This window comes from Zootoca vivipara, chromosome 16 (genome assembly GCF_963506605.1).
Source record: "Zootoca vivipara chromosome 16, rZooViv1.1, whole genome shotgun sequence".
Taxonomy (NCBI): Eukaryota; Metazoa; Chordata; class Lepidosauria; order Squamata; family Lacertidae; genus Zootoca; species Zootoca vivipara.
In genome coordinates, this window is record NC_083291.1 from 38,586,948 (window position 1) to 38,598,535 (window position 11,588).

The window sequence follows — 11,588 nt, forward strand, 5'->3', positions numbered from 1 at the left end:
TGTGGTGTGTTCCAGGCTGAGGAACCTGAGACCCTCTAAATGTTGCTGGATTCCAACACCATCACTACTGGCCACGCTGGCTGGCGATGAAGGGAGGTGGGAGCCCAACAACACCCAAAGGGTGTTCCCCACTTCTGTACTGCTTCCTGCATTCTAAGATGCTCTTAAAGCTACAGAAGCTGCTTAACAAGTTGGCAACTCTACTACTGCCCTCACACTCACAATCACGCTTCCCACTTACCTGAGGGGAGGCCAGTTTGGACCAGTCGGGTTTGAGATAGTAGATTATCCCATCCTGAGCTCCAGGCAGCATCACCCCTCGGATTAGCAGTATAATGAGCACCACGTAAGGGAATGTAGCAGTGAAGTAGACAATCTGTGTTGAAAAAGGAGATGAGGGAAATGATATACAATGAGTTGAAAAAGATGTTCAAGTACACCTTTCCCGAAAAACCCGAAGCTTTTTTATTGGGACTAATGGGGGAGGAAATAGCAAAGGGAGATCAGAGACTATTCATGTATGCTACAACTGCGGTGAGGACTTTATTAGCCCCAAAATGGAAATTACAGGAGATACCAACGATTGAGGAGTGGCAGACGAAAACGATGGACTATGCAGAACTGGCAAAGTTGACCTGCGGGATCCGAAACCAGGGAGAGAGAAAGTTCCAGAAGGAATGGAGTAAATTCATTGACTATATAGAGAAAAACTGTAGAAGTTTAAGGACACTTGCGGGACTGAAATAAATCCTACGAATGTAATCTATCCAAGTTTGTATAAAGGAACTACGAGAAAAGAGTGACGGGAGGGAAGGAAGTCACAGCTCGGCAGAGCGAAATGAACTGAGATGGGTGAATTTAAGATGGAATGTAATTATTATTATTATTATTATTATTATTATTATTAGGAAAATTTAATAAGAAATATTTTTAAAAAGAAAAGAAAACGGAGACGAGGGGCAGGAGACTGTTATGCCTGAAAAGAAAAGGCTTTGCTTTTCAGCTCTCTGCTCAGTATTGGGGAGGCAATGGGGCAGGAGGCGGGAGGACATGTGCAAGAAGACTTGGGAAAAGCTTAGGATTTTTGGCAAAGGAATAGCTGAAGCACCTCCTTGGAGTAACACTGCCAAGGGGCACAAATTATTGATATTTTACAGTGGCTACTTTTTTAAATGGCCATCCTCCTGCACTTTTAGCAGCAGTGTGACATGGAGTCAGGTGACCAATGAATTTCCCCACTGGGTAAGATGCCCCAAATCCTTTGAAACACTTCAAAGGATTTGAAACACTTCATTGTAAACTACAATGCCCATAATTCTTTGAGGGAAAGGATGTGCTTTGAGTGTGCTTTAAAGCTACAGTTTGCATGCAGCATCTATGTATGTGCTGTGACTTGTGGGGAATGGCCCGCCTTCTGTGCTTCAAATACCTGTAGCTTGTGTGTCAGCCAGCTCTAGATTGAAGACCTCCACACATATGGATTGCCCAGGCCCAGTTGTCACACACACACACCCCTAAACTGTGGGAGACCAGGAAGCTATGGCTCTCCTGCGCCCACTCCCCTGCCTTCCAGTCACATCAGGCTTCCCCTTCCCCCCCACCTGCTGCATGACACAGCTGGAGTTGTGCCCGTTATAGCAGACAGGGGGGAGGTGGAGGCAGGGCAGTAGCTGGGGGTGTGTGAGCTGGGCCTGCGCTAGGGGCGCAAATGATGCCCCCCCCACAAAATCGGCTAAAAATATGTCCATAAATATAAATATTGATTATTGCCTCATAAGAAATTGTTTTAAATAGAGGGTGAATTGAATGGGTGGACGGGGGGCGGGTTGGAGGAGAGGCGGAAAGAAGAGCTAATTTATCCACAGCTAGTGGGTGCAATGTGGGCGATTCTGCCAGGGGTGCAAGATTACCTAGCTACGGCTCGGGGGGACGGGACGGGACAGACACATCTGACTCATCTCCTGCTGCATTCAGGAATTTCAAGCCACAGATGTATTCTCCTGAGCGGCTGACTTGGCAGTCCTAAGCACTCATGACCCCAGACATTTGCTCTGCTGAGATGCTCAATGTGATCAGGATTACAAAGCATTCTTTGTTGTAGGATAGAAATGGATATAGACACACACACACACACACACACACACACACACACACACACACACACACACGAAGCTGGCTTTCATCTTGCTTCCTTCTGACGGGAATTTACTAAGCCTGTGGGTGATCAACAGTTTCTCCACTGCAAAGATGCTTTGGCATCTCTCCTTAACAACTTTCTTCAGACTGGCATTCTTAGAAACATAAAGGCCTAACTCTGTATGCTTCCCCTTCACTCCCACCCTTCCTCTGGATCTCTGGGGACTTCTCGTTGTCCACTACTACTGGGGAGAGTATGTGGGTCTGGGCGGGCAGCTGCCAAGGTCTCTCCTCAGTCAGGCCTTGTGAACACAACAGTGGCCTACTGTGGGAAGCCACGCCACATGTGTGCCTGTCGTCTGGTGAAAAATGTCAGGCTCTCCCAGGCATGGAACTTGCTGACGGATGGGATTTCAAATGTGCTGGCCGTGCACAGGAAAAGGAGGAACAGGCGCAGGGTGTCTGAGGAGGAGAGGAACGTGTGTGTGCATGCACGCAACAGAGAAAGAGAGATTGTGTATGCGTATTGCATGGCAAATGGAGAAGTGTGACTTTCTTTTTTGTGTACAGAAAGGAATGGGCCCCAGGTCATCAGCAGAGCACAGGCATTCCAAATACATACGCCCCAAATTCAACCCCTGGCATTTCCCTTTTTAGGAGGGTCTCAGGTGGCAGGGCTAAGAAAGGAAAGCCTGGCATATAGTTAGCCACAATGCCGTTTTTCTCCCTTGAGGTCTTGGGGGAGCAGCTGCTACTTAGTCTAGACAGCCTAATGGTAGGACTCAGTATAAAGCAGTTTTCATATGGGCTCCACATGACCCTTCTCTGAAACGCAAGGGATAGGGGTGAGAAAGGTTTCCAGCTTTGTCAAAACACTTCTCTGCTTTCCTCAGGTGCTTGTGCATCAAAATGTCACTTTAGGTGAAACAAAGAGGCCTCTATTTTGGCCCAGGTACCAGATCAAGAACATAAGAAGAAGCCTGTTGGATCAGGCCAAAGGCCCATCGAGTCCAGCATCCTGTTCACAGGGGCCAACCAGGTGTCTGTGGGAAGCATGCAAGCAAGACCTGAGCACAGCAGCTCTTCCCCCACTTGCTGCATTTCTCAGCAACTGAAAGCGGTAGGAGAACGTATTGCGTAGAGAGCTGCCTCAACTGCCCCAGACTCCTAGCGGACGTCAAACAGTATCTGTGTGTGTGTGAAAGAGAAATGACACCCACAAAACTGTTTGACTCAGAACATTCCATCCCCCAGGAATTCCTAATCATCTTATTGGAACTGGTTTCAAAATTCCTCGGGTGATTCATTTGAGTGGGAACGTCCAAGTTTTTCCTCACACAAAATTTATTGCTTGCTTACATATTTAGATAATGTTTACCCTACTGTCTAACCAGGTATATCTTTGCCATCAGGAAAAAGACAGAGAAAGGGAGTGTTTGGCTGCGGCTGTCAAACATTGTTCCTGCCTCAGTCCATCGGCAAATGGAAGGAGAGATGCAAACTTATGCTGTGGGAGCAGGACACCTCTAGAGGAAGCTGCAGTTGACACAATAGGAGGTGGCCTCCTCAAGTAGTGGATCTGGGGCTCTTTTAGACAGATAGGTCTTTCACACAGGACAGAAACTGGGCGGAGAGGGGAACAGAGCCCTCCAGAAACTGCTGGACTACAACTCTCATCGCCCCTGACCACTGGCTATGCTGGCTGGGGCTGATGGGAGTCTGGAAACCTGTGGGGGACACACCATGTTGGCTATTCCTAAAGGAGGCAAATGCCGGTGCTGGCGCCTCCTCTGAGGAGAATCGCCTACCCTGCCAAGAGTCCTGGATGACCTCTGCCCCGGTTGACCTACACATTTCTCCCCTTGCTCCTACCCCTGGAGTCATGCCACCTCCCCAAGCCCCCTACCTTTCCTGTGGACTTGACACCCTTCCAGACACAGAAGTAGACAAGGACCCAGCAGGCTAGCAGACAGAGGGTCACCTCCCAGTTGATCTCACCAGGGAGCTCCAGGCCTCCCGACAGACGCAGCACCTTGTTCCTGCAATCCGGGAGAAAAAAACAGGTGAGCACCGGCTAGGGTGCGGCAGGCAAGGAGAGGGGCTTGGCGGTCTTTTTGGATCAGCGTGTTTTGCCCAAGGCAACCCAGTTCACCCCGGGAGTAAAGACCAGCCAGTGTATGCCAGCACTCACTCCCAAAACTCGATGACAGGCGACCTCTTGTCGGAGAGCTCGTCACAGGTAAGGTTGCCTGTGGCGGTGCCATTGGCGCAGTCCTCATGCCGGAAGATCTCCACACATTCATCGGAGTTCCAGGGGTTCCCGCAGGTTGCCCAGGGCAAGGTGGCCGTAAAAGATTTCACCAGGTAATAGAAACCCCAGGCAAGCACCATGATGTAGTAGGTGTTGCAATAGAAGACGATCACCATAGAGGCAAAGCCCAGTCCTGTGGGAGAGAGGAGCTGCGTGAAAAGAGGAGCCTGGGGCAATGAGGTGCCACTTCTTCAGGTGGCTCAAAAGCGTCGCTGACACACCTGCCTCCTGCAATCGTACTGGGTGGTGTGCGTTTAACCGGGTGGTGTGTATGTACCGCGGAAACCTGGATTCTGAAACCTGTATAGATTGTGCAAATTAAGCACCCCTGCACAAGAGCTTATTCTGCTTCTGCTCCTTATGGGAAGAAATGAGGAACTAGGGAAGGATTGAAGCCCCATCTCCAGAATAAGGTGGGCATCTTATTCTGCCACCTCTCTGGCTTCTGAGATTTCAATAGACCTTCACAGCCATAAGGAGGGCTAGAAACTTTTCTTTTTTAATGAAAGCCAAGATTCTTAATATGATTCCTGCAGGCAATACAACACTGTGAGCTCCTGAAGAATCACGAAGTCTCCCTGCAGCCTCTTCCTTTTTATTATTTTTTATTACTTTAGGACACTCCATCTTGCCTCAGCTTTCTTATTCTCTTGCTATCTGCTAACATTGTTGACTGTCAACCCCTGACCTCACTCCGCCCCCCTCTCCTACACGTCTGATGTAGACTGCAGGGACTACATTCACGCCTCCGCTTCATATAACATCATGTATGAATGAAATTTACATAGTAATAGGTGGAGCTCTCTGCTCAAACCCAGATACAGATCAGCAAAACTGGCTTGGTTAGAGAGGCTGGGAAAGGGCTACAGCCTAAATGGTGGTTTATAGCACTGCTTAAGTGTTGTTCCCTGCTGTTCCCAGGTAAGCCCCCGAGGCCTGTGTGGGGCGAGTGAGGTACTGGACCTTCCATTGCAAGCAAGAACCTGTTGTGAACCAGCCCCAGATTTGGAGTGGGGAGGAGGAGGAGGAGGAGGAGGAGGAGTCTCTTACCTTTGAACAGTGGTGCGATGTTCCATACGTTGATGCTCCCGGCCTTCATGAACTGCCCCAAGGAAATTTCCAGGAAGAAGATGGGAATCCCGCCAATGAGGGCAATAAGAAGGTAAGGGATGAGGAAAACACCTGTGGCCAGGTGAGCAGCACAAAGTAAGCAACAGCTCCCTCATTTTTCAATCCCAGCCCCCTTCAATCCCAGCCCCCTTCAATCCCTCCCCCAGCTATGGGCTGGCCTATGTGTTCTGTCCTAAAATAATAATAAAAATCTGTAGCAAGCTAACCCAAATTCTGCGCTAAAAAAAGCTTATTTCTGTGCCATGTATAAAGTACAGAAATTTGCAAGACTTCTCATGCTTTGCACATTTTGTTCTGCTTCCGTTTGTAGACACTGGACACTGGAATGCAAACCGTTAGAAATCCTATTCAGCCTTTTGATTTCTGACATCACCAGCACACCCTGAAGCATACTGTTTGCTGTCATAAAGGAGTAGAAGGCAGCACAAATATAAAACTGCCATTCTTAGGAACTGAACCTAACTGTGGCTTTCTGTGATTCCATGGAATTGCAGCTTGAACCAATGTTTCTTGATGCCGCTGCCTCCCCCCATTTCAACTGAAACATAACCTTCCAGCTTCATTCAGAGATATTTTGTTTGCAGCACAAAAGTCAGCATGTACAAATAACTGCATAATATATAGAGGGGCAGATTCCTGAGATAGCTGCTAGGGAGCGGCAAAGAGAATAGTTACAATACAGAATATCTCGTTCCCGTTTCTCCCCCCTGCAGCTTTTATCCTCCTAGCTCTTCCATCTTAGCTTGGGTTGGCTTCTCTCACACTCCCCATGTTGGCTTCAAAGTGTGCCGTTCCGCCTGTCTACTGCTGTTTCTGCTTCTCAGCCTTCCTCCCCCAAACAGCCCACATCTTTCCTGCCATCACTAAGGCACTTGCAGGCCAGCCCTGCGGCTGTGATTGACAGCCCTGTGTGTTTCCCAGTGCACGTGGGTCTCAGTGTGAACCACTCCAGGGGATGCTATTTATATCACAGATCCCTGGGCTATGGGAAGGCCCAAGCCTTGCTCTTCTTCCTGCAAATCCCTGGCTAAGAGGATAATCTTGGAGATGCAAGATCTTTCCCATGGGGATTAGCAGGGCAGTGGTCAGCGAACCCATTCATCACTGTATGCTTGAAAGGGCACCTGCGGTTCAGGGACTGCAAACACTTGTCTGCGCATACATGTGCTCATAGGGTGGAAGGAGCCTGGCTCTGGCAGTGCATGTAATTGAGTAAGATGTGCTGGAGTGTGCCTCATTCTGTGTGTGCTCGTGTGGGCACCTAATGCTCACTGAGGGGGTAAACCTGTACCATTTCTTAGTGTAGGTGTAAGCTCACATGACTGAATAATGATCTGCAAATAAATAAATAAATAAATACCCGCACAGGTGGTGCTGTGGTTAAACCACTGAGCCTAGGGCTTGCTGATCAGAAGGTCAGCGGTTCGAATCCCTGTGACGGGGTGAGCTCCCGTTGCTCGGTCCCAGCTCCTGCCAACCTAGCAGTTCGAAAGCACGTCAAAATGCAAGTAGATAAATAGGAACCGCTACAGCGGGAAGGTAAACGGCATTTCCATGTGCTGCTCTGCTTCGCCAGAAGCGGCTTTGTCATGCTGGCCACATGACCTGGAAGCTATACGCCGGCTCCCTCGGCCAATAATGCGAGATGAGCGCGCAACCCCAGAGTCAGTCACGACTGGACCTAATGGTCAGGGGTCCCTTTACCTTTAAGCTCACATGGCTGAATAATGCTCTGCAAATAAATAAATACCTGCACAGAGAAAATTAGGATACCAGGGGGAAGCAAATCCAGCCTCACTTTCTCCCTGACATACTAGGTTTTTAAACAACAACAATAGCAGGGTGTTGTTTTAAATGGAGCAGACACATTCAATCATGTGACGTCTCAACTGCAGTCAGAAGACGTCCATCCAAGACAAGAGTTTTCTATCTCTTCAAGAGTTAGTCCTGATATACAGGACCAACCCCTCCCTATTTGGGTCCTGAGAGGCAGAAAAATGAACAGGCACTGCGCAGGAGCAGGATTGTGCCCCATGTGTCTGTTCAAGCTGCCTCCCACTTTGCTTCAAAATCTATTGTCTCTCATTTAACTCATCTTGGTTTCAAGGTAAAGGGGCCCCAGCCGTGTCCGACTCTGGGGTTGCGGCGCTCATCTTGGTCTATAGGCCGAGGGAGCCGGCGTTTGTCTGCAGACAGCTTCCGGGTCATGTGGCCAGCATGACAAAGCTGCTTCTGGCGAAGCAGAGCAGCACATGGAAACGCCGTTTACCTTCCCGCCAGAGCGGTCCATATTTATCTACTTGCACTTTGATGTGCTTTCGAACTGCTAGGTGGGCAGGAGCTGGGACCGAGCAACGGGAGCTCACCCCGTTGCAGGGATTCGAACCGCCGACCTTCTGATCAGCAAGCCCTAGACCCACAGCGCCACCTGGATCCCAAACTGCCTCCCACTTCGCTTCAAAATCTATTGTCTCTCATTTAACTCATCTTGGTTTCAAAGCCAGAATCAATTGCTGAGATATGTGAAGTAATAAAAAAAAAGTGCCTCTGAGAACATGCAAAGTGTGTATCTCACAAAACAGAGTAACAGTAGTTAACTCCCATGCATCTGGCCATCCAGGATAATGTAACTTCTAGACAAATTTAATCTTCAGCATCCTTAAAAAATGTAATGTATGGAGTGTGTATGTAGCAGGTGTTCCCTCTCTGCAAAGAACTCTGGGAACCCATGGACCTCAATGGAATTCTCAGCACAGTTCCCAGGATTCTGTGAGGGAAGGCATGACAATTACACAATTATGATAGCAATAAACATGTGTAGTGTAAACATGCCTCATGTGTTGCCTTTATATATGAGATCAGTGACTCATTAAAGGCAGGAATTAGAGAAATAAATTAGAAATGCAACCTACTGATTATTTTCACTAAACAATGACTATTTGTATGGGGACAACTGAGAACTTTTGCTGCCCTTTGAAAAGGATTCCATAGCCCTCTTTCTGAATCAGAGTGGGGAATTCATACCCAGAAAACATGAGCCAGGGAGATGCAACTGATCAAAATGGAAAAATGAATCCCTGGAAGCAGAAGAGATCCCTGTTCTGTGGAGACTAGCAGTCACATATGAGAGAAACCAGTGACATCTTAACACATTTCTGCCCTGAACACACAGTTGACTGGTGGCCCCAGCTGACCTTGTTGGAGAGGGAAGTTCTTTGCCATTGAGGCCACAGAGCCAGGGAGTCACCAGTTTCCTCTGGAGGAATAAGGCCTCGTGGCAGGCTAGCTAGCAAATCTAGCCCAGCCCTCAAGGTAACATGTCTGTTTAATGCTTGATGGCCAAAAATCAGGCAATAAATTGTGCATGTGAATGAGCCAACAGATGCAATGCTGCAAACAGAACTTTCCTGCCACACCTCCTCTTGATGCAATACTGTACAGTTCACACATTCACCTGTAAGCCACAGAGCAGCACGCTTGTGCCCCTGAATCCTGCAGAATCTGTTGGCACTCAAGCCGCCCTATGCCCTTCTGTGGCTTTTATACAAATGAAGCTTCCATCAGCTGCCTACAGATTAAAAAAGGGGAGGATCCCTGCATCACTCTCACTCAGAGGGGTGGCAGTGGATTATCCCAGTCTCAGCACAAGCCAACACCTGTCCTGCCACTTTCCCTAGAAAGCACCCAGCAAGCAGGGCGGGTGGGGGGTGTCATCCCAGGCCAGCAAGGTTGTCCCACGACAGTCTCTCTTATGTGCTACTTTAACCCTGGCCTGCCCACCCCAGACAACTGTGATGTTACATATCAGTCCAAAAGATTCTTTCTCCATGTTTTGTTCTCCTCCGCATCACAGTCCCATGCGGTTTTCTTCCTGACCCCTTTAAAGCTCTGGCTCACTGCACTGCCTGAATCATCTCCCTCACCAACTCCGAGCTCCTATGAGCCCCAAAATGTTATTAGAAAAGTTTAAACTTTTACTCTGTCAGGGTTGAGAGTCAAGAGTGATGAACTGCCTACGCTGGGAGTGGATTTTGCCATGCCCTTCTCTTTCACTGGCCAGACAAAAAAAAATCCTTTCCTCAGAGCCCGGGACAGAAGCTGGATAAAAGCGGAACCCTGCACTCTAATGACATAATAAGTCATGTGCCATTCTCACACACAAAGACATACAAACACACACCATCTCTAGGCCACTTGCCAATTTCAAGATTTTGGCAATCCCTTGGGTGTTAGCTCAGTTACTCCATTCAGTGAGGCTCTATTAGCATAACAAGATATACAAGTAGTGTCAAAACATTTAGGAAGGACAGATCCCAGATCTTTCCAGTGGAAAGGGGAAATAATTCATTCCACCTAAGAGGTGGCTGGGTAACATATCTGGGGCTGTACCCATTTCCCCCCAGTTTCATTAACCAGTTCCAGTAGCAGGTGTCTGCAGATCACAATGCTGCTGCTTCTCACCTGAGACTGAACAATTTTTCTCCTTGTTTCTATGAGAAAACAAGGGTTAGCCTCTGTGGGTTCTGTCTAAATACCTGTACGTCATATGCAAGTAATAGATATAGACTGGCTCCAGGGATCCAACTTAAGAGCTGACTTTCTGCCAAAGCATAAATTGCACCCCCTCACCACCATACACAGCATTCTTAATACAAAAAATGGCAATATTTTATTTAGAAGTGTCTAGTCCTCAGTTAATGCAGGAAGCAAAATGCAAGAGTAAGACCACTGGAGGGAGGGGCAGCTGATAATGTGGTTTGCAGGCAATCTTGTTAGTACGGTAGTACCCTGGCACTATGCTAGCTAAGCTGAAAAAACTCTTGCATTGGGCTGCCAGAGCTATTTTATCTGCACTGAATTTATTTTATGTTTTTTTTCCCCCACCCTTCCTCCAAAGAGCCGAGTTACCCCACTTCCCCACCCTTCAGAATTCTGTGAGGTAGATTAGGCTAAGAAATAGTGACTGGGCCTAAAGTTACCAGGTGAGCTTCACAACTCGAGTGAGGTTTGATTCCGGGTCTGCCCTGTCCAAGCCCAGCATCACGTTGGCGCTGCACAAAGGTACACCCATCACAGAGAGCACTTGGCAGGGGGGCATCTATGCAGACCTGTCAGCTGGGCCAGGTCATTTTACCAGGGAGCAACTGGCTTGTGTGTGTGTGTGACTTAATACATGTCACATCACCCGAGCTGTGATTTCATCACCCCACTTTCTTCCTGGCCAGCACAAGGAATGCTTCCCCTTGCAGAATAACTTCTGACTTTCTGTTTTTGTTTCCTCGCTTTCAAAGGGCAATGAGGAAAAAAAACAACCAGCCTGGGAGTGAATGAGATAGCAGGCTTGGCATCATGCACTATAGTCACATGACACTTGATCAGGAATGGAGCAATGCTGAGGTCATGTGCCAATGGCATGGTGGGATTCAGACCTCCAGGCTGGATTGATACCCAGCAGCAGCAGCCCCAACACTTAATTTCTTTCTTTTCTTTCTTTTCAATTAATTTTTAAACTGATAGGCATCAGGAAAGAATGCAGGCTGGCCTGAAAATCTGTGACCTCTGGCATGTAAGCCAAGGTGTACGGGAGTGGCTGTAGCAACCTTTAGGATGTGGGGCTTTCATCTGAGCATGTACAGAGCATTACCCCGGACATCTCTGGATCTTCCTGTGTTTCATGTTTTGGAAACAGGTCCTGGAGCTCAGCTTAAAAGCCCTGGCAGTGCTTGCCTGCCTCTTCCCCATCTCTCCCTGCAGTTTTTTCCTTCCATTGTAGTTTGACAACACTTGCTTCCTGCACCATGTTGTGCCAATTAAACACACCTGTGTGGAAACAAATTGATCCTCGCTTCCCATTGACTTCCTCCTCCACATCCATCCCCTGCTTCATCGGTTAAAAATGGACCAATCGCGAGGTGGTTGGTGCTGACGGTGGTCTGATGTGTCATCCTTGACCTTAACAGTCTGGTGCTCTATTGAGATTTAATGAGTGCAAGCAGATCTGCCCTAGAGC

General features: G+C 48.2%; 1 protein-coding gene across 1 annotated transcript in view; it reads right to left on the reverse strand.

Annotated features, from left to right (window-relative positions):
• Positions 1 to 5,629, reverse strand: part of SLC6A8 (solute carrier family 6 member 8) — a gene marked incomplete at its 5' end in the record, with an annotated part of 29,321 nt that extends 23,692 nt beyond the window's left edge. The window contains 4 exon segments of the mRNA XM_060268789.1: positions 242 to 376; positions 4,043 to 4,175; positions 4,328 to 4,580; positions 5,498 to 5,629. Of these exon segments, the coding sequence (XP_060124772.1) occupies positions 242 to 376; positions 4,043 to 4,175; positions 4,328 to 4,580; positions 5,498 to 5,546 (570 nt within the window).
• Between the last annotated feature and the right edge of the window lie 5,959 nt (positions 5,630 to 11,588).